The sequence below is a fragment of the Felis catus genome, chromosome E2 (genome assembly GCF_018350175.1).
Source record: "Felis catus isolate Fca126 chromosome E2, F.catus_Fca126_mat1.0, whole genome shotgun sequence".
Taxonomy (NCBI): domain Eukaryota; kingdom Metazoa; phylum Chordata; class Mammalia; order Carnivora; family Felidae; genus Felis; species Felis catus.
This window is the reverse complement of record NC_058382.1, coordinates 49,918,734-49,940,136: the sequence shown is the minus strand read 5'-3', so window position 1 is coordinate 49,940,136 and position 21,403 is coordinate 49,918,734. Positions and strand designations below refer to the sequence as shown.

At 46.6% G+C, this 21,403-nt stretch overlaps 1 protein-coding gene across 20 annotated transcripts in view; it reads left to right on the top strand.

Moving 5' to 3' along the window:
- ADAT1 (adenosine deaminase tRNA specific 1) overlaps positions 1 to 21,403 on the top strand; it is a 44,870-nt gene that overhangs the window by 7,259 nt on the left and 16,208 nt on the right. For 7 of the 20 annotated variants that reach the window (XM_006941745.4, XM_045046899.1, XM_019820068.3 and 4 more), the window contains 5 exons: positions 1,249 to 1,852; positions 4,542 to 4,687; positions 6,440 to 6,539; positions 12,042 to 12,128; positions 14,719 to 15,653. In XM_006941745.4, the coding sequence (XP_006941807.2) occupies positions 1,249 to 1,852; positions 4,542 to 4,687; positions 6,440 to 6,539; positions 12,042 to 12,128; positions 14,719 to 14,851 (1,070 nt within the window). In that variant the 3' untranslated portion in view covers positions 14,852 to 15,653. Of the gene's footprint in view, positions 1 to 1,248; positions 1,853 to 4,541; positions 4,688 to 6,439; positions 6,540 to 11,403; positions 11,559 to 12,041; positions 12,129 to 12,848; positions 15,654 to 21,403 lie in introns of those variants that run through there. The other 13 variants (XM_045046900.1, XM_019820070.3, XM_011290252.4 and 10 more) reach the window with 7 other exon arrangements.

The following is a 21,403-nucleotide window of genomic DNA, read 5'->3' as shown; positions in this document are numbered from 1 at the left end:
ACAAAGATCTCCGAGATGGGGAAACTAAACATTTTTGCCAAACGTGTTTAACCATGAAATCAACCTCCCACTTTGGTTTTCCATCTCATGGAATAACATCCCACAAAATGTGCTGGGGAAACTGTGCTCGTTGTGAACCAAGGTTCTTAACTCAGGACGGCTTTGCTCCTCAGGGGACAGTTAGCAACATCTGGAGTCATTTTTGATGGTCAGGCTGGGAGGTGCTATTGGTAGCTAGTAGTAGGTGGAGACCAAGGAGCTGCCAAACATGTAATGGAAAGGAGAGCCCCCACAGCAAAGAATGGTCTGGCCCAAATGTCAGTAGTATGGAAGTTGACAAATCGTGATCTAAACTAGTGTTTTCAGAACTTCCTGGGATGAGAATTACTTGAGATCTTTGTTTAAAGTATTCAGTTTTCCAGATCCTCCCACCCCAGCGTTTCTAACTCACTCTGGTCTAGATAAGATAGAGTCGCAGAGGATTCTTACTCAGGAAGTTTGGACAAGTCTTCCTAATACATCTCAGCGCAGCTGGAAAATAGGATTAAACTCCATTTAAGACAATGGTTCTTCGTAGGGCTCCTGGGTCGCTCAGTCTTAGGTTAAGCTTCCAACTCTTGATTGCAGCTCAGGTCATGATTCCAGGGTGATGGGATCGAACCCCTCATCGGGCTCTGGGCTGAGTGTGGAGCCAGCTTAAGGTTCTCTCTCTGTCTCCCTCTGCCCATCTCCCCTGTTCTCTCTCTTTAAAAAAATAAAAAAATAAAAATGAAAAAGACAGTGGTTCTTAAACTTGAGCCTGCATCAAAATGACCCGGAGAACTTGTTGAAACACACATTGCTGGGTACCACCTCCAGAGTTTCCAATTCAGCAGGTCCGCTGTGGGTCCCAAGAATCTACAGCTCTCACAAGTTCCTAAGGGATGTTGATGTGGCTGGTCTGGGGGCCTCACTTTGAGAACCACTGGGTTTTTTTGGTTTTTTTTGTTTTTAATTTTTTTTTTCAACGTTTATTTATTTTTTGGGGGACAGAGAGAGACAGAGCATGAACGGGGGAGGGGCAGAGAGAGAGGGAGACACAGAATCGGAAACAGGCTCCAGGCTCTGAGCCATCAGCCCAGAGCCCGACGCGGGGCTCGAACTCACGGACCGCGAGATCGTGACCTGGCTGAAGTCGGACGCTTAACTGACTGCGCCACCCAGGCGCCCTGAGAACCACTGGTTTTTAAGGGGTTCCTTCTCCTGCAGGTGGGGATGCCTCCATCATTCCAATGCTTGAGTTTGAAGATCAGCCCTGCTGTCCCGTCAGTATACGTTGGGCCAATAAGCCATCAGAAGAAGCCAGTGGTAACCCAGAAACTCCTGAAGATGAAAAGAAATATGAAGACCTGGGTAGTCCTGTGACCAAAAAGATGAGGCTTGAACCTGGGATTCCCGATGGTGTGGCTCACTGTCAGAGTTTGGACAATCAGGAAAGTGGTCCAGTCCCACCAACTGTCTCCAGCTCTAATGTCCCCACACAGGAACTGGCCACTGTCGCCGGAAGGGCCCCCAGTGGTGCCAAAGTGGTGGACGTTTATAGAACTGGAGCCAAATGTGTGCCTGGAGAAGCTGGAGACTCGGGAAAGCCTGGTGCAGCATATCACCAGGTGGGCCTGCTCCGGGTGAAGCCAGGCCGGGGAGACAGGACCTGCTCCATGTCCTGCAGTGACAAGTTGGCACGGTGGAATGTCCTCGGATGCCAGGGGGCACTGCTGATGCACCTTCTAGAAGAGCCTGTCTACCTGTCAGCCGTGGTCATTGGGAGGTGCCCGTACAGCCAGGAGGCCATGCGGAGAGCTCTGACTGGGAGGTGAGAGGGCAGGGAGGGGAGGGCTCAAGTGGAACAGTCTTCCTCAGAAGCAGTCTGAGAATATGTCCAGAGAGCCTGAAGGGCATCCATATGGGGGCGCCTGGGTGACTCAGTCAGTTGAACATCCCACGCTTGATTTCAGCTTAGGTCATGATCTCACGGTTCTTGGGATTGGACCCCATGTCGGGCTCTGCACTGACAGCATGGAGCCTTCTTGGGATTCTTTGTCCCTCTCTCTGCCCTTCCCCACTCACACATGCATGTTTTCTCTTTCAAAATAAATAAACAAAAACTTTAAAAGAAATCCATGCATTTTGTTTCAGTGGTTCCATTGCTAGGAATTTGTCCTAAGGAGATAATTAAGAAAGTGCTCAAACATTTAGCTTTGTGTGTAGTCTTTTTTTTTTTTTTAAGCCAGATCCACACGCAACACAGAGCCCCAACGTGGGCTTGAACTCAACCCTGAGATCAAGACCTGAGCTGAGATCAAGAGTCGGACACTTAGCCAACTAAGGCATCCAGGCACCCCATGTAGTCATTTTTAAAAAAGAAAAGGAAACGGCCAGCAAGAGATTTTTGTTAAAACTAATATTGATGAAAACTTGACTTGGAAATGTTCATGATGTTCAAAGAGCAAGTCAAAAGATACAATTAAGTTCATTTTGGTCTTTATATATTTATTTTAAAAGAGAGAGCACGTGTGAGCAGGGGAGGGGTAGAGAGAGAAAGAGAATCCCAAGTAGGCTCCACACTGTCAGCACAGAGCCCTACTCAGGGCTCAGACCCACAAACTGTGAGATATGACCTGAGCCAAAATCAAGAGTTGGACGCTTAACCAACTGAGCTACCCAGGTGCCCCTGGTCTTAAAGTATATGTGCACATAGAAAAAAAACTGTCAAAGAATATATACCAAATTATTAGAATGATTACCTCTGAGTTGTGATGTTATGGGTGTTTTTTTTCTTCTTTGCAATTACTCTTGTCTTCTAATTTTCCTGCAGTACCTATATATATATATTGTTATAATTTTTAAAAACGATCAACATCAGTGTTAATTTTTCAAAAGATAAAAGACAAAGCTTAATCACTGAAGTGTGGTCTCCCTAAAGAAGGGCAGCCAGACCCAGTTAAGGCTGTGGTAACTGAGGGCAGGATGAGGCCATGGCTGGAGGGGAAGCCTGTCGTGTCAGATGTGCTGCTCCCCCGAGGCTCAGTCCAGGGAGCAGCTGCAGGGTGTGACCCACTAATTCCACTCCTGGGTACGTACCCAGGAGAAATGAAAACATACATCCACATAAGAACTTGTACACAAATGTTCATAGCAAGGTAGGTCATAGTAGCCAAAACCTGAAACAGCCCAAGTGTGCGTCAGCTGGATAAACAAAAGGGGGTGGACTGTTATGGTGGAATATTAGCCCCCAAAAGGAGTGAAGGCCAGATACAAGCTGCGACACGGATGAGCCTTGAAAACTTGATGCCAAGTGAGAGGAGCCACATAGTGTATGATTTTATGTAGAGAAATGTCCTAAACGGGCAAATCTAGAAGGGGATTCGTGGGTGCCAAGGGCTGGAGAAGGGTATGCGGAGTGACTGCTAACAGGTGCAGGGTTTCTTACTGAAGGGATGAAACTGTAAACTTAGACTGTGGTGACGTTGGCACAATTCTGTGAATATCCAAAAACAAAATGTATTTTACACTTTAAGTGGATGAATTTTATGGTATATAAATTATATCCCAATAAGATGTTGGGTGTTTTTTTAATTTTATTTTGTTTTACAGAGAGCTTGTGCGAGCCAGGAGAGGGACAGAGGGAGAGAATCTGAAGCAGGTTCCATGCTCAGCCCAGAGCCCAGTGCAGGGCTCAGTCCCACGACCCTGGGATCATGACCTGAGCCGAAATCAAGAGTAAGACACCCGACTGACTGAGCCACCCAGGTGCCCCCTAATAAGATGTTTTTTAAAAAATAAAGCAACCCAGGGGTGCCTCAGTGGCCCAGTCGGTTAAGCATCGGACTCTTGATTTCTGCTCAGTCATGATCTCACAGTTCATGAGTTCAAGCCCCACATCGGGCTCTGCACTGACAGCATGGAGTCTGCTTGGGATTCTCTCCCTCCCTCTGTCTCTCTGCCCCTCCCCCCACTCATGTTCACGTGCGTGTGCATCCTCTCTCTCTCAAATATATAAACTTTAAAAAGGCAACTCTAGGCACTGTGTGCAAGATATTTTCTGAGTTTCCTGTGCTTTCCCCATTCTGAGACCTTAAAGTTGCTGTCTCCTCAGTTCCAGAGCAGCACCACATTGGCCTGTAGATTGTGTGAAAGATACAAAAGGAAAAAATGAAACTTTTATATTATAGTATGGTTTGAGTTTCTGGTGTGTGTAAAGGATTCCCTAGGAAGCAGATGCCACAAGTTAATATTTCTGTTTAAGGTTTTCACATCTTTCAAAGCCAGTACCAGGAGTGGAGTTTGGAGTCACTAAAGTCACTGAGGGGTGGTGACTCAATTCATCGTTTTCACTTCAGAGTGATGGGAAGGGATCTCCCTTCAGCCATGAGGTTCATATGATCTAGATTCTGTTCTGTTATGCCCTCTCGCCGAGACTCAGGGATGAAGTGGTCCACAGTCCTCCATATTCTCTTCCTCAAACAGAGGGCCTAAACCAAATGCATTTTCCCTCACATTAGGTGTCAGAACGTCTCAGCTTTACCCAAAGGCTTTGGAGTTCAAGAAGTGACAATACAGCAGTCCGGTTTACTGTTTGAACAGAGCCGCGGCGCAGTGCAGGCAAAAAGGGCTGACAGCCCAGGCCGACTTGTTCCTTGTGGCGCAGGTAAGGTAACCTGGTTCCCCTTGCCCTGGAGTGACTTTTCCCCAGACCGTGGGGTGGCCTGGGGGGCACTGCGTCCACCCAGCCTGGGAAGGCAGTTTATTACCTCAGTGGTCAATAGTGCGGGCTTGGGGGGTGCCTGGGTGGCTCAGTTGAGTGACCGACTTCGGCTCAGGTCATGATCTCACGGTTTGTGGGTTCGAGCTCTGCGTTGGGCTCTGTGCTGACAGCCTGGAGCCTGGAGCCTGCTTCGGATTCTGTGTCTCCCTCTCTCTCTGCCCTTCCTCTGCTCGTAGCTTGTACGCTCGCTCGTATTGTCTCTCTCAAAAATGAATAAACATTGAAAAAATTTTTTAAAAAAGTAGTGTGGGCTTGGGAAACACCCACCCTAGGTCAGGTTCATGCTCTCCGTGACTCTGGGCAACTTACTTATCCTGTCTTAGCCTCAAGTTCTTCATTTGTAGGTAAGAATATCATTTCGTAAAGAATCCAAGTTTAAAAAATGGGCAGAAGACCTGAATAGACATTTCTCCAAAGAGGGCACCCAGACGGCCAACAGACATGTGCAAAGATGCTCAACATCATTAATCATTAGGGAAATGCTAATCAAAACTACAGTTAGCTATCACCTCAGGCCTGTCAGAATGGCTAAAATCAACAACACAAGAAACAGGTGTTGGCAAGGATGTGGAGAAAAAGAAACCTCCTTGCACTGTTGTTAGCAGGAATGCAAACTGGTGCAGCCATTGTGAAACACAGTGTGGAGGTTCCTCAAAAAATTAAAAATAGGGGCACCTGGGTGGCTCATTCAGTTAAGCATGCGACGTCAGCTCGGGTCTTGATCTCACAGTTGGTGAAATCAAGCCCCACATCGGGCTCTCTGCTGTCAGTGCAGAACCCACTTTGGATCCTCTCTCTCTCTGCCCCTCTCTCTCTCTCTCTCTCAAAAATAAATAAACATTAAAAAAAAAGATTAAAAAAATTAAAAATAAAACCACCCTATGATCCAGTAATCATACTACTGGGTATTTACCCAAAAAGTACAAAAGCACTAATTCAAAGGGATACATGCACTCCTGTGTTTACAGTAGCCAAATTATGGAAACAGCCCATGTGTCCACTGGCAGATGAATGGATAAAGAAGAGGTAATGTATATACACAATGAATATTAGTCAAAAGAAAATGAAATCTTGCCATTTGCAAAGCATGGATGGAGCTAGAGAGTATTATGCTAAGTGAAATAAGTCAGAGAAAGACAAATACCATATGATCTCACTCATGTGGAAGTAAGAAACAAATGACAAAGGGGAAAAAAATGGAGACAAACCAAGGAATGACTCTTAACTATAGAGAACAAACTGATGGTTACCAGAGGGTAGAATGAGGGAGGATGGGGAAAATAGGTGATGGGGATTAAGGAGTGGAAGAAAAGTCTATCATTCTTTATTAGGGCTGTTATGAGGATTAAATGAGAAATTCTATTTCATTCAATTACCTTGTGTCCAGCATATGATAAATGCTTAATGGTTATTAGATTTGATGATGATGATGATGATGATGATGATGGTGATGAATCACAAACCACTTTATATTACCATATTCTGGAGGCCATCCATCAGAGTGGCAACCATTGACTCTGATGTCATGTCCAACTCTCCTGAGTCTGCAGACGCAGGGAAATATTTTTGTTAAAACACCTCTGATGTTCACAGGAAACTGAACAGTCTTAATTGCAGAATCTTGTCTTTTCATAGCCATCAGCTGGAGTGCGGTTCCTGAGCAGCCACTGGATGTCACTGCCAATGGCTTTCCACAGGGAACAACACGGAAGGCAATCAGGTGCCTTCAGGCCAGGTACAGCATATTGGGGCAGAAGGAGATGGTGGCTGTGCAGTCGTGTGTTACCACTATCTAGTTCCAGAACGTTTTCATCTCCCCAAAAAGAAACCCCGCACCCACTGGCTGTCATTCCCCATGCCCTTCTCCAGCCCCATGAATCTCCTTTATGTCTGTGGGTTTGTCTGTTCTGGATTTCCCACTACATGAAATCATACAGTATGTGACTTAATTTCCTTAGCCTAAGTTTTCAAGGCTCATCCATGTTGTAACATGTATCAGTCCTTCATTCCTACATTCCATTGTCTGGATCTGACCACTTTTTGTTTCTCCACTCTTCTGTTAATGGATATTTGGGTTATTTCACTTTGGGGCTGTGGGAATAATGCTGCTGCGAACATTTATAGAATCTTTTAGGTGGACGTATGTTTTCAATTCTCTTGGGTATACCTTGGAATGGAATTGCTGGGTCATATGATAACCTCAGGAGGTTTTTTTGTTTTTGCTTTTTTTGAGGAACTGCCAAACTGTTTTCCATAGTAGCTGCACTATTTTAAACTCCTACCAGCAATGTATAGGTTTCAATTATCCTACATCCTTTACAACACTCATTATTGTCTCTTTTTATTGTAGTCATTGTGGCTGTGAAGTGCTATATGATTGTAGTTTTGCTGTGCATTTCCCTAATGATTGTTTTAAGCTTCTTTTGATGTTGACCATCTTATCATATACTTATTAGCTCTTTGTATATCTTCTTTGGAAAAATACCTATTCTGATCCTTTGCCCATTTTTTAACTTGGTTTTATTTATCTTTTATTGTTGAGTTTTAAGGTTTCTTGATATATTCCGGTACTAGTCCTTTATCACAGATGTATTTGAACGTATTTTTTGTCAATTCTGTGGGTTGTCTTTTCACTTTTTGAAGGTGCCCTTTAAAACATGGAAGTTTTAAATTTTGATGAAGTCTGTTTAATCTGTTTTTTCGTGGGTGGTTTGTGCTTTTAGCATCACAGGTAAGAAACCATTGCCTGATTCAATATCACAAAGATTTGCTTTGTTTTCTTCTCATAGTTTTAGTTTCAGCTCTTAGGTTGATGACTTTGATCCCTTTCGAGTTAATTTTTCTATAAGGTGTGAGGTAGGGGTCCAACCTCATTCTTTTGCATGGGGATATCCAGTTGTCCTGCCATCATTTTTTTTTTTTTTTTTTTTGGAAAGACTGTTCTTTCCCTTGGAAAATGTTGAAAAGAACACTTTCTTGGGCTTTACCACTAGGGATTCTGGTTTTATAGGTCAAGCTTGGAAGCCAAGAATCATTTATGAAGCTCCACAGTGATTGGCCTATCAGAAAGGCAACCATGAAAGCAGGACTTTTTGTCTTCATATTGGCTTCGACTGAAATGTACAACATGTAGTCTGCTAGACATGAGGCTCCCCGTGTGTTTCAAGGGTCATGCATCTGCCATACTGGTTTTTCTTCTTCTAAATGCTCAGCAGATCCTACTCTACTTTTCCCTCCCAGTGAGCCACTGGTAGTCTTCAGTAGCCTGTGGGTGGGATGGGCTGTAGGGAAATGGCCTCTCCACCAAAGGCATTTACATCTCAGATGGACTGAGCTGCCACTGAGTGACTGTTGTAGGCTTTCTACCTTTTACAGGTATAGTTAACCCTTGAACTATAACCCTGGGGGGGTTATGGGTTCTGACCCCCCTTACAGTTGAAAATCCATTTATACCTTTTGATTGGTCAAAACCTTAACCACCAATAGCTTGCTGTTGATTAGAAGCCTTACTGATAACATGAACACTTGATTAGCATGTATTTCATATGTTGTATGTATTACATACTGTATTCTTACCATAAAGCAAACCAGAAAAATGTTATTACAAAAGTCATAAGGAAAAGACATGTATAATACTGTATTTATTGAAAAAAATCCTTGTGTCACTGGACCCCGCACAGTTCAAACCCATGTTATTCAAGGGTCAACTGTAGTTCTTTTCACTCTTGAGTTGCTTTTCCATTTCTTTAGTATGTCCTTAAAAAAAAAATTTATAATTAAAGTTCACAGGTGGATCTGTTTCTTCTTTTTAATATGCTTATTTGCCAGCCTCAACACAGACAAAAATAACTTACATAGTTTTAGACCTTAAAAAAGAAGGTTTTGTTCTCTACAGCCACTCAGCAGGGTCCAGATGGCCCAGTCTGCAGACCCAGACCCTTTCCTGTTAGCCCAGGCTGTTGAATTGAGTGATATTAACAAACTTGTTAGGGGTGGAGGTTTTGGGACCAGTTTTTCCCCCCGAGGACCTCCTAGCTTCAGGCCACTATTTGCATCTCCCAAGGGACCAGCTCTCAGCCACAGACCAGGGTGTGTGAGCAGAGCAGGTCCTGCCTTCACAGGGACCATGTTTCCTGCAGAGTTCCAGCTCTGCTCTACGGCAGCGACAGGCCCGAAGCAGCTCCCCCTGGCCCCACCCACCTGACGGTGTCTCCTGTTTGTGCTTCGCTCAGGTCTAAATGCTCTTCTTCACTAGGAGTCCACACCGTCTTTTACCTTGAAAGTTCAGCTCAACCACCACTGCCTTCTGGTTGCTGTAGGTCCAGAAGGTCCAGGTTCGCTGCCTCCTGGAACCTCTCTTCAAACTCCTGTAGTGCTATATTCTCTGGCTTATCCCGATATGTCAGTGCTTTCTGTTGATGAGGAGTACCTCATGTTCCCAAGCTCGCTCTGGCTCCAGTTACCCACATGACTTTGAACGAGTCCAGTTGCATTCCGGGCTTCCGTGTGTCCATATCTGTAAGATGAGGATGTTGGAGTAGATGATCTGAGGTCCCTGACGTGTTGTAGGTGTCTCTCCATTTAGGAGGCAGACTCCTTGCAGGGAAGAAGTGTATGGGAGAAAGAGCAGGAGCTTTGCAGTCCAAGAGACTGATGTTTAATTCCTAGTTCCCTTTCTCTCCAGTGTGTGACACCTTAGGCAAATTACTTTACTTCTCTGAGCCTCCGTTTCCCCAACAGCAAAGCAAGGGTAACTAAGAGTATGTGTCACCCAGGAACGTGGTGAGAAGTGAAAGCGAATGTGGTGCAGGCTCGCAGCAAACACCTTGTTAAGGTTGGTTTCCCCTTCAGTTGCCCAGTGAAGCTTCATGTTATGTGCAGAAGAGTCAGCGTTTCTTTTATTCTAAAGAGTTACAGCTGCTGGGGAGAGAGCAGGTTCTCTCACTACTCATTCCCAAGCCCTGGCATCCTAGGACCACCTTCTTTACCACCGCGGGGCATATGAAAGGAGACGGATGTTAGAGACATTTAATATGCTAACACAATACGAGAAGAAAATACTTAAGTCTTTGTGTTCTTTTCCAAACAACGCGACCCGATAACAGACACCAGGTAAAAGACCCTCATTTTCAAGAAGCTTCATTTTGCTCTTTTCCCTAAAGTGGCAAATCCTCATTCCACCCCAGAGCATCCTGGAGAGATCATTTACGTGGCTCATTGGATTATAAAAGAAAAGCATGAGGGATTAAAAACAGCAACAAAAAACAACAACCCTAAGTGTGCCTAAATATGTTAAAAGATAGTGCTAGATTAAGAACACCTACATAAACCTGTGTCATCTTTAAGAAATTGTTTATGTATATATAATTTTCCTAGCTCTCTGATGCCCCAACCAGCAATGTCAACCAACTTACCAGGGAGAGCCTAATATCTAAGAACATAATTGTTGCTGCTGAAAGGAACCAGGGCTCCTTGGAGAGAAGTAGCTAGCAGCCAGGAGGATTGTTATGTTCCACAAATGACATGAGTGGTTATTACTGAGTAGGTCTCATTGACAGAGGAATTACGAGTATGGCCACTCTGTTCTGCTGTTGATTAGGTCTTGAGAAAGGCCTTTCTTCTCTGGAGGGAGTTCTTGTTCAGCAGAGGAGTGGTTCCCAGCATCCCCCGTCTGTATAGATATAATACCTTAACATCACTCACAAGGCCATTCACTTACGCCAGAAACATTCATAAGAGAAAGTGCTGTTTGTTCCTCCAGAGGGAAGAATTCTGGAAACATTTTCAGAGCTGGTCTCAAGAAGCTGTGAAAGCAATGCCCTTGTCTTTTTTTTTTTTTTTAACATTTATTCATTTTTGAAAGGCAGAGAGAGACAGAACGCGAATGGGGGAGGGACAGAGAGAGAGGAAGACACAGAATCCGAAGCAGGCTCCAGGCTCTGAGCTGTCAGCACAGAGCCCAATGCAGGGCTCGAACTCACGGAGCGCGAGATCATGACCTGAGCCGGAGTCGGCTGCCTAACCGACTGAGCCACTCAGGCACCTCGATGCCCTTGTCTTATTCTTGATTTTAAGGACATGAATTTGCTATAGGTTTTTAATGATACCCTTTATGAATGTAAATGCTGTCTTTCCTAGTCCTCGTTTGCTAAAAGATTTTAAATCATTCTGTGGCTGTTGAATTCTCACAAGTGCTTCTCTGCACATTTTTTCCTCATAATGACATTACATTTCTCTTTTAATCTGTTAATGAGATAAGTTTCATTAGTTTCTTGGCTTTGGGTTTTCTTTTTACCATTAAAGGAACCTTACATTCCTAAGCGCCGGCAGCCACTTGGGCCCAGTTCAAGCCCAGGGAGAGTGTGAGGGCTCAGGACCCCCGCTAAGCGATGATTGCTGCAGTGTAGCCTCCGTGCCCGCCAGGTGAGGGAACTCTCTGGCAGAATGTACACTTCCCTACTTCACATATACCTACTATGGCCACAGGGTCCGAGCTGATGGACAGCTCACATGGACAGTCTGTGAGGACGGGGAAGGGTATGATGTGTAAAGATGAGACAGCAGCTTCTTGGCACACACATCTGCCTCCTCTGCATCAGCTCGTGAACTGCGTATAGCGAGGAAAGAAGGAGGCGCACACGATCCAGATCCCGGCAGCCTGGATGGGCAGAGCCAGGAGAGCCCAGTTGGGCTGGTGAGGAATCCGCACTCACTTCCTTCACTGTCCCGAGCTGTGGCCTGCACGAAGCTTCAGGTTAGAAGCAAAGGAAGGCCCACAGTGCCCGCGGGGGAGTCTGGAGGCTCTGCCTCCGGTGCTTGTCCGAGTGGACTTTGTAACCGAGGTTCACGTGGGGAGCACCACTCAAGCCTGAAACCCAGCTTCACTGTCGTGAGCCGTATCACCCACAGGGCCGGCGCCCTTAGGAAGAAGTAGCCCAGCATGGCTGGCAGGGGTCCTGGGGGGAATTTAGTAATCCCACCTCTGTTGTCACCCCATTTGAGACTGTCACCTTCATGATTTCATGGCTGATGACATTTCTTAAGAGGAGATTCACTTTTTTAACCTCTCCCCAATCAGGTCTACATTTTCTTCATGTGAAGAACAGGTGGGGGGGGGGGGCGTTCCTGCACGTTCAAATTTAAGAAAGATACCAGGGGAAGCCCAGTGTCCCTGACAGGGGCCTGGTGTATATCAAACACTCATTAAAAATCTTCTTTGTCTTGTCTTTCCAAACAGATCCCAAATCAGCAAAGTGGAACTCTTTAGATCATTTCAGAAACTGCTAAGCAGTATTTCAGAGGACAAGTGGCCAGACTCCCTCAGGTGACTCTGTTGACCCATTTTTTTTTTTCATATTTAGGACGACTTGTGGTTTAATTCTGGTTTACAAATGGCAGGAAGCTTTGGCAGGAGTGGTGGCTCAATGGGCCAGTGGACACTTAGTTATCACCCGCATGTGCCTCTGTTCCCCGGGCTCCGACTGCAGGTGCAGATCTGAGGTGTACAGGAGGGGTGGTTTAGTGGTGCAGGGTTACAGAAGACTGGGGGGGAATTGGGGCTTGGTCTGCTCCAGGCCCCCCCTTTGCCCCCCTCCAGGTGGAAGGCAGGGCAGACATATAGGGCTGCCCTATTGCTTAGAGGGCAATAGAGTCTATTAGGAACATCACTCTGCTCTTCCTCTGCTGCAGCCTTACAATTGAAATTGCTCCCAAACAGGAATGTAAAGAACTATAAAACCGCTCCAGGGGCCAGTGGGTGGGTAGTCCAGACACTTAGCTACTCAAGGTCAGTGCCCTCACTTCATACTCCAGATGCAAGCTCCAGGGCCCCCAAGCCCCTCACGCTTGGGACCACTGACTGCAAACTCAGGGGCTCCTGCTACCTCCTTAAGTTCACAATTCACTGGAACAACTCAAATTCAGGAGTGCACTATACCTACAATTACTTTTTATTCTAAAGAATATAGATCAGGACCAGCTAAAAGAAGGGACACACAGGGCACAGTCTGAGAGGGTACCAAACACAATTCGTCTGTGTCCTCAGGATGTGTCACCCTTCCAGCACATCACTGTGTGTCACCAACCAGAAGGGGACCCAAGTTTCAGCGTCCAGTGTCTTCCCTGTGCTTGTGTTACATACACCTGAATGACTCATTGGCCACATGATGTGACTGAACTCATTCTCCATCTTCCCCTCCCATCAGGAGGTCAGACCAACTCCACTCTGTGGTTAGTCTCTCTGGCAGGGCCAGCCCCATCCAGATCTCTCTAGGGCCCATCAGGAGTCACCTCGTTAAGTATAAACTCAGGTGTGATCAGAGGGGTCCACCATGAATAACAAAGACATTTCTTTTTTTTTTTTTAATGTTTATTTCTGAGACAAAGAGAGACAGCATGAGTGGGGGAGGGGCAGAGAGAGAGGGAGACACAGAATCCGAAGCAGGCTCCAGGCTCTGAGCTGTCAGCACAGACCCCGACGCAGGGCTCAAACTCACAAACCGTGAGATCATGACCTTAGCCGAAGTCGGTCGCTCAACCAACTGAGCCACCCAGGTGCCCCAACAAAGACATTTCTACCCCTTGGGAAATCCTGGGGGTTTGAAGGTTCCCTCCCAGGAACCGGCAACAAGACCGGCCAAATTCTTTATTGTACAGCAGAGGGGAAGCCAAGGTGTTGCTAGAAAAGTCTATTTGAAGAGGCTGACCACTTGTTATCACCGTCATGCGTACTGCTGTTGGTAGTGATGCCCTCCAGTCAGTTTGGTCAGGAGTCACTCTGCTTGTTTTTTTGTCTGGAAAAATGAATCAAACTGACCAGGAGGTTTCCATACATTTTATGTGTCGGTGAAAACAAATCTGGACTGAGGTCAGGAGAGACTTTACTCAAAAGGATCATTGCAGTAAGAGAGGGGCTGTTAACAGCAGCAGCAGGACTGATGCCATAGCAAAGACACTCCAGTCCTAAGGTCTGTAAGCCTCCAGGGCATGCGGGAAGGAGTATCCCTTTGTGGGGAGCAGTGAACAAGGCCGGAAAGAACAGGGCAGGGGGCATGGAATGCGCAGTTGGTGTGATGGGTCGAGTAGACAGGAAACATCTTTTCTTGAGATCAGTCAATTGTCAGGAGGAGCCGTTAAGAATAGGTCCCTGCATATTGTGATGCTGGCTCAGGCTGAGGGTGGGTCATAATTCAGGGTTGGGAGAAGGACAGAAGCATAACTAATGTTGGTCAAGGAAGCAAGAATTTTGTCGAGATTGGTATGTGGATGGAAACAGTTCAGCTAGTCATTATGAGACAGAGAATGGGAGTTTGAGGATCCGTCATAGGTAAGCCAAGGGGGGGCGTCCATGAGTCCTATCTGGGTCTTACGGGGAACGGGACTGTGCAGTAAGCCATTTCCCAGAACTCTTTAAACCAAAAAGTAGATAGTTATTCTTGTGTTATCTGATACCAGGAGGACCAGACAAGACTAGCATTGTTTATTCTCACCTGGGTTTTTTTTAATGATTATTTATTTATTTTAAGAGAGTTCACACGCAAGCGTGGCGGGGGAGGGAGGGCAGAGAGAGAGAATCCCAAGTAGCGTTCACGTGGTCAGTGCAGTCAGCGTATAGAGCCCAACATGGGGCTCGATCTCACAAACCATGGGATCAGGACCTGAGGCAAAAGAGTCGGACGCTTAGCTGACTAAGCCACCCAGGTGCCCCCTTTTCTCCCCTGTTTCAATCCGTGTTGCTTTCTAGTGAATTTCCTACATTGGAGAGAGAGTAGCTGGTGGAAAGCGTACCAAAATCCTCCCGTTCCTAGATCTGTTCCTAGTCTCTGCTTAGACATCTGTCCAGCTGATTGCTCAGTTGGCCACCACGTTGAGCTGATCAGTGAGAACCTGTGTGCTTGGCGGTGTGTGTGCATTAGGGCGCAGAAGCTAGAGACGTACCACGAGTACAAGGAGGCTGCGTCTACTTACCAGGAAGCCTGGAGTGCGCTCCGAAAGCAGGCCTTTGGATCCTGGATCAGAAACCCACCGGATTATCACCAGTTTAAATAAAATGGCAAACTGCAAAGAGCTTATTAGTAGCAGAGTGTTTTTCAGCTGCTCACACTGGACGGCTTCTTCCTTTGTGCTGGACAAGCCTTAGCTTTTCTTGTGGCTGAGTCAGGAAAAAAAAAGTCTGCCATCTACCAGAGTGACATATCTCTTCTGGGTAATATGGACAGAATCCTGAAACATGGAACTATCCATACTTGACTGACGTATCTCTCTCTGCTAAAACATCACCTCGCTGATGCCCTTGGCATCTGTCCTAATGTATGTTATTGCTTCTCTAAAACATGGAGTAAGAACTTGGAATGTGACGCTTGAAAGGTACTCTGCAGCAGCTCCGCTCTGTGTGTTCCCACATCGATCTGGCAAGTATTTCTTGGGCTGAGATGGTGTCCGGACCTCTGCAAGTTTTAGAGCTTCCCTTGGCATAGTGGATATGTGCCGTTTCTTCCCTCGGAGGGTCATCCTTTCCTGCTCTATCTGTGGGACTTGGCTGAAGCAAACCTCACTCCCCAGCTCTCGGATTGTGAGGCAGCGCCATACAATCCTGGAACTACTGCCAGGGTGAGCAGGAAAGATGCTGTCTCCTCTCGGATCAGAAGCTCCAAGGACCACAGACTCGTGGGACTGTCTGTGGCTGCCTTTGCCTCCACACAGAGGCAGCCAGCTTGAGAATGAAGGCAAGAAAACAGGAAACAGCCAAAAGCATCGGCTCCCATGACCTTGTTTGGATGCCTGAAGCCAGTGCCCAGCCTGGACTTCAAGTATGTGAGATAAATTCATACGGCTGTTTGGGTTAAGCCTATCTGAGTAGGTTGTCTGTGGCTTTCAAATGAAAGAGTTCTGTCTAACAGGCCAAAAGTCCGTATAGCAAATCAGCAGCAGACCTAGCTACCCATCCTCTTTTAACCACCATCTAATATTTAACTCTCAACCTCTCTGCTCCTTAAATTATTGATGGAAAGGGAAGTTGTCCGTGTCAGGATTATCCAAAGCTCTTCTCAAAGTCCTTTAGTATCTTGGTATAGCTTTTTTTTCTTTTAAGATTTTATTCGTAAGTAGTCTCTACACCCAGTATGGGGCTTGCACTCATGACCCCAAGATCAAGAGTCATACACTCCACCGACTGAGCCAGCCAGGCGCCCTGTCATTCTTGTATGGCTTTAAATGTTTTTTAATAACAGCTTTATTGGGATATAATTTACATTCCATAAAATTTACCCATTGAAAGTATACAATTTAGTGGCTTTTAGTAAATCCACAGAGTTGTACAACCATCACCATAATTGTAGAACATTTTTGTTCTCTGTTAGAGGTGGGGGACCCTCATCGACCCAGTATGGTTCCCATTAGCCAGGCACTCCCCATGTTCAGTCAGCCCCACCCTCACCCCAGTCCTAGGGCTTCTCAGGTGATTCTGCGTACTTCTGTTGCACCATATCAAGAGGAACAGGACATCTGGTTGTCCTACTTCCAGCGAGTTCGCAGTGGGCTCAATGGGCTCAGCTTATCTATCCCGGTAGGAAGTTCCCAGTCACCCTTTCACCTCATGGTTTTAGCAGCAGTGCAAGGGATCCCCGAGACCACCCCAGGTTTGATGGTTCACTGGACACTCATGGAATGCAGCAAAGCTATTGTAGTTATTATTTATTTCAGCGAAAGGATACAGATTTTTTTAATCTTTTTTTTTAAATATTTTTGGGGGGGAGAGGCAAGCGGGGGAGGGGCAGACAGAAGGGGACAGAGGATCTGAAGGAGGCTCCGTGTTGACAGGCTGACAGCACCAAGCCCATGTGGGGCTTGAACTCATGAACCACGAGATCATGGCCTTAGCCGAAGTCAAGATTCTCAACGGACTGAGCCACCCAAGTGCCCTGAACGTTTTTTGAGAGAGCAGAGCACGTGGCGCACGCAAGCGGGGGAGGGGCAGAGAGAGAGGGAGACAGAGAATCCGGAACAGGCTCTGTCCCGACAGCCTCAAACTGTGGGCTCAAACTCACAAACTGCAAGATCATGACCTGAGCCACCCAGGTGCCCCTGAAAGGACACAGCTTAACGTCGGCAGAGAGAAAAGGCACACAGGCACAGTCCAGGTGCAAGACTCTATCCTCCCTGTATCAACCATGTGCTTCTGATGCTTTGACATCCAGCACCTTGCTCACCCTGGAGAGACTGCCCACGGAGGCTAGCCAACTCCCAGAGATAGTAAAAGATTGAAACTGAGCCCTCCAGGGGCACCAGGTGGCACAGTTGGTTAAGCGTTTGGCTTCAGCTTCAGCTCAGGTCATGATCTCACAACTTGTCTGTTCAAGCCCCACATCAGGGTCTGTGCTGACAGCTCAGAGCCTGGAGCCTGCTTCAGATTCTGTCTCCATCTTTCTCTCTGCCCCTCCCCTGCTTGCACACTGCCTCTCTCTCTGTCTCAAATATAAATAAACATTAAAAAAAGAAAAGAAAGTAAGCCCTCCAGAGTTCATACCCAGCCACGTGCTTTATGGGGCTCTCCCACTCTGGGCCACACTCCACCTGCCCTGATCGCCCCAGGTCCAGGTACCAGAAAACCAGGGACAGCCCTTGTGCCTCAGAGACCACTGAAATGAGTCCAACTAGCCAGTCCCAAGTCCGCTTACCCTGCCCCGGCCCTTCCTCCCCTTTACAATAACGGCTGTTGCACGCATGTCCTCGCTCCTTCTGCCTCCTGACCCACCCTGGTGCTTCTCCGTGTGACTCCTTGTGGCCTGGCATGTCCTCTCCTCCTGCATTTAAAAACTGTCTCCCGTGGAGTTGCACACACAGCACCGAATTCCCCCAGAAATGATGTGTGACAGTATGGGCCAAGCGTTGCCAGCTTTGGGTGCTGCTAACATGCTGCAGTGCACAGGACAAACCCCGTAACAAAGGTGTATTTGGCCCACAGTATCAGTATTGCTGAGGCTGAGAAACCCTGATCTAGAGATTGTGTTTTCAGGTTTCATGAAACACCTCCTTTTGTGGTTACTGCTCCAAATCTGTACACAGTTAACTTTGTTTCACTTTTCTTTCTTTCTTTCTTTTTTTTTTTTTTTTTTTTTTGGCGGCAGGGGACGGGTGGGGAGGTGGCTTTTTAAAAAACTATGTAAGGGGCACCTGGGTGGCTCAGTGGGTTAAGCGTCTGACTTCGGCTCAGGTCGCGATCTCATGGTCAGCACGGAGCCCAATTCAGATCCTCTGTCCCCCTCTCCCTACCCCTCCCCTGCTCTCTCTCTCTCTCTCTCAAAAATAAACATTTGTAAAAAACAGAAAACCGTTTCTGTATTTTAAACTATCAAAACAGCAGAAAGTCCTCAGAAGTGGCATTGTACAGGAAGAGGGACTCCCCCAACAGATTTTAGGCAGCTGCGCTTGTAATTCCAGAGGGTAGTCTAACAAAACGTCTTCTGAAATTTGGCTCTTGAGGGAAGTTTACACTCCAGCATCATTCCTTTGTTCTTGTTCACAAGTGGATTCTAATGTGTCTATGTTTGCATAATTTTTAACTATTTTTTCTTCAGACTTTTAAAAATGTGGCTTGATTTGGGGCGCCTGGGTGGCGCAGTCGGTTAAGCGTCCGAATTCAGCCAGGTCACGATCTCGCGGTCCATGAGTTCGAGCCCCGCGTCGGGCTCTGGGCTGATGGCTCAGAGCCTGGAGCCTGTTTCCCATTCTGTGTCTCCCTCTCTCTCTGCCCCTCCCCCGTTCATGCTCTGTCTCTCTCTGTCCCAAAAATAAATAAACGTTGAAAAAAAAAATTAAAAAAAAAATGTGGCTTGATTTAAATAAGTGTGTGTGCATATTCCATGTAGTCATTTCTGCCTTAAAGCACGGGGTGAAATGCCTTGTTTTATGGAGTTTGCTGTTGCCAAGCATTAGCTCACTGTCTGGGGAAACGAAGCCGCTACGGAGAAAATGACCCACGCTGGCTGCCAGCTCGGCCTGGAGGAGAAGCAGGCCCGTCTGATCTGGCCGTGTCTGTGGCTGGTGGAAAGCCGCCTCCACCTGGACTTTGGCAATACTTGTTGGCTTTAAGACAGTGTTCTGAGCAAGCCTTAGCCAGAGTTTTCCAGTTTCTAAAACCCGGTTCCCTTGCTAGCTAGTTAAGTGGTTTAGGACAACGCTAACGTTTTCAACTACCACCGTCCTCTTGTGATGCCCGTGGGGAAGCCAGACGAGCTGGTGAGAGGAGGCCCAGTGAGGCAGGAAGGTCACCAAAAGCAGGAAGTGGCTTCTAAGTAGGAAGATGTGCCTGTGTGCTCCCTTTCAAGGGCTCAAGCAGGTCTTCCCAAAGACAGCTGTCCTGAAGGAGAAGCGGGATACAGAAGGAGCCAGGAAAGCAGAGAGTGTGAAGAAAACTTTATTTTCCAAAAGTTCTTTTTGGACCGCATACTGAGGAATCGTAGTTGGCCTTCACATCTCGCAAACGTGAATCCCTTCAAACCTAAATGTGTCTGTACTGGGGTTAAGACTGACTTCCTGGAAGGTGTGGATCCAAAACAAATCTCAAGTAGCACCTGTGGTCCAAATGTGCAGACACACTAAAATGTGTGTCTGACACACTAAAAGTAATCAAGGGGGATAGAAATCAAAGAGTGGTTGTTGCCTGGTGGGGGAAGATGGGGGATGGGAGTTGAGGGAAAAAAGGCCTAAGGGGCCTTTCTGGGATTTGGGGAATAATCTGTTTGGATTGAAGTGTTGATTACATGGGTGTCAATATTTGTCAGGATGTATTAAACTCTCCACTTAAACCCTCTGCGCATTTTATTGTGTGTATTTATACGTCAACTTAAAAATGTAAAAAAAAAAAAAAAAAAAAAAAACCCAAACCAAAAACCTAGTCCTGTTATTTGCTATGGTAGAATAAACTTTGATCTGGATATTTAAGTAATTATGGTTTTTTTTCATCATCTTTTTTTAGAAGTTTATTTTGAGAGAGCGCGCATGCGCACACGAGACGGGGAGGGGCAGGGGCAGAGTAAAAGGGAGAGAGAGAATCTCAAGCAGGCTCTGCACTGTCCGCGCAGAGCCTGACGTGGGGCTCGTACTCACCACCCGTGCGATCATGCCCAGAGCTGAAATCAAGTCACTTAACCAAGTAATCATGTTCTACTACCAACTCTACCATTACTTCTATGTGGGTGTGGGGAAAATATTTAATCTCTGACTTGTAACCTGTCACCGGTTGTACCAAATGGGGTCCCAGCAATTAGGATGCTTAGTTTTTTCAAGTGTGAGGTAGGACTTCTCATAGAAATTCTTAAAGTGGTAAATAACGCAAAGAGAAATTTTCTCCAGGAAACTGAGCCCATTGGCGCTTTGAGATACGAATGGCCTCAGGCATGTTAGTAACTAGAGAGGGATGGAAATAACTCTGTGTCTTCACCTAGTAACTCAGGTTCTGAATTTGGGTGTGGGTTTTTTGTCTCGTCTACTAACGAGCCAGCAGGGGTAGGAAACAGCTTTTAGAACTAAGCGCGTTCAGCATTGCTTTCCAGTCTCCAAATTCAGCAAAGTGTCTTAATAGGAAAAAGGCAAAGACAGAGTCACTCCAAGTGGGGACCCAGGCTGCCAAATGTTGGTCTCAAGCACATGTTCCCTGAACTTGGGCTTGGCACCAAAAGGAGAAGAGCTCACAATGGAAACAGTGATGGCTGTTTGCTCAGGCAGCCAAGAGAATGAAAAGCGCATTGAAACTCAGCAGCGTCTCCGTGGGGAGAGGTACGGTGGGCCCCTGGGTGGTGAAACCAACCTGACAACAGAGCAGGAGAACAGGGCCCATTCCCAGCATCCCCCTTCAGTTCAACAACAAGACCTTTCTGTGCAACCTCAGAAGATCTCTGAGAAATTATACCATGGGCAACCCAAGCTTGGCTCGGCAATGGTGCTCACGCAATCCAGTTCACCCGTGGCTTGGTTGAATTCGATTCTGTTATTTGAGAGAAAAGAGCTCTTCTCGATGTACATTCCCTCATCCCTGCCAAGATTTCACCAGATTCCTTTTTTATTGCTACTCCTTATGGACCGTTTTGACCTCCAGCGAGTTCCTTTTCGGCTGGGGTTTGTGTGTGTGTGTGTAATTTTTTTTTATTTCCTTAAGCAATCTTTAAGACCAACATGGAGCTCGAACTCATAACCCCGAGATCAAGCGTCGCCTGCTCCAACTGAGGCAGCCAGGCGCCCCTCAGCCGATGTTTCCACGCTGTACTTTTTGTTCTTGGTTTATCCAGTACCACTGTGAACCCCCCTCTGTTCTTGGCCCATCATAACTGCCAGGCTGAGAAACCAGCTGGCAGTGGGAGAAACAAGGCTTCGGGGCGATAGAGTGGCCAGATCCAGACCACAGCGTTCACTCGCCTGTGCGGACGTGGGCAGACCAGGCCGTGCAGCCCATCTCTTTGCCTCCTTCACGAAAGAGGAGGGCCAACATGGGTCAGTCTTTTGCTTCCATACGGTTTGGAGGAATTCTGTTCTAAAATGGATGGTGGGGCACCTGAGTGGTCCAGTTGGTTAAGCATCAGACTCTTTGGTTTTTGCTCAGGTCAT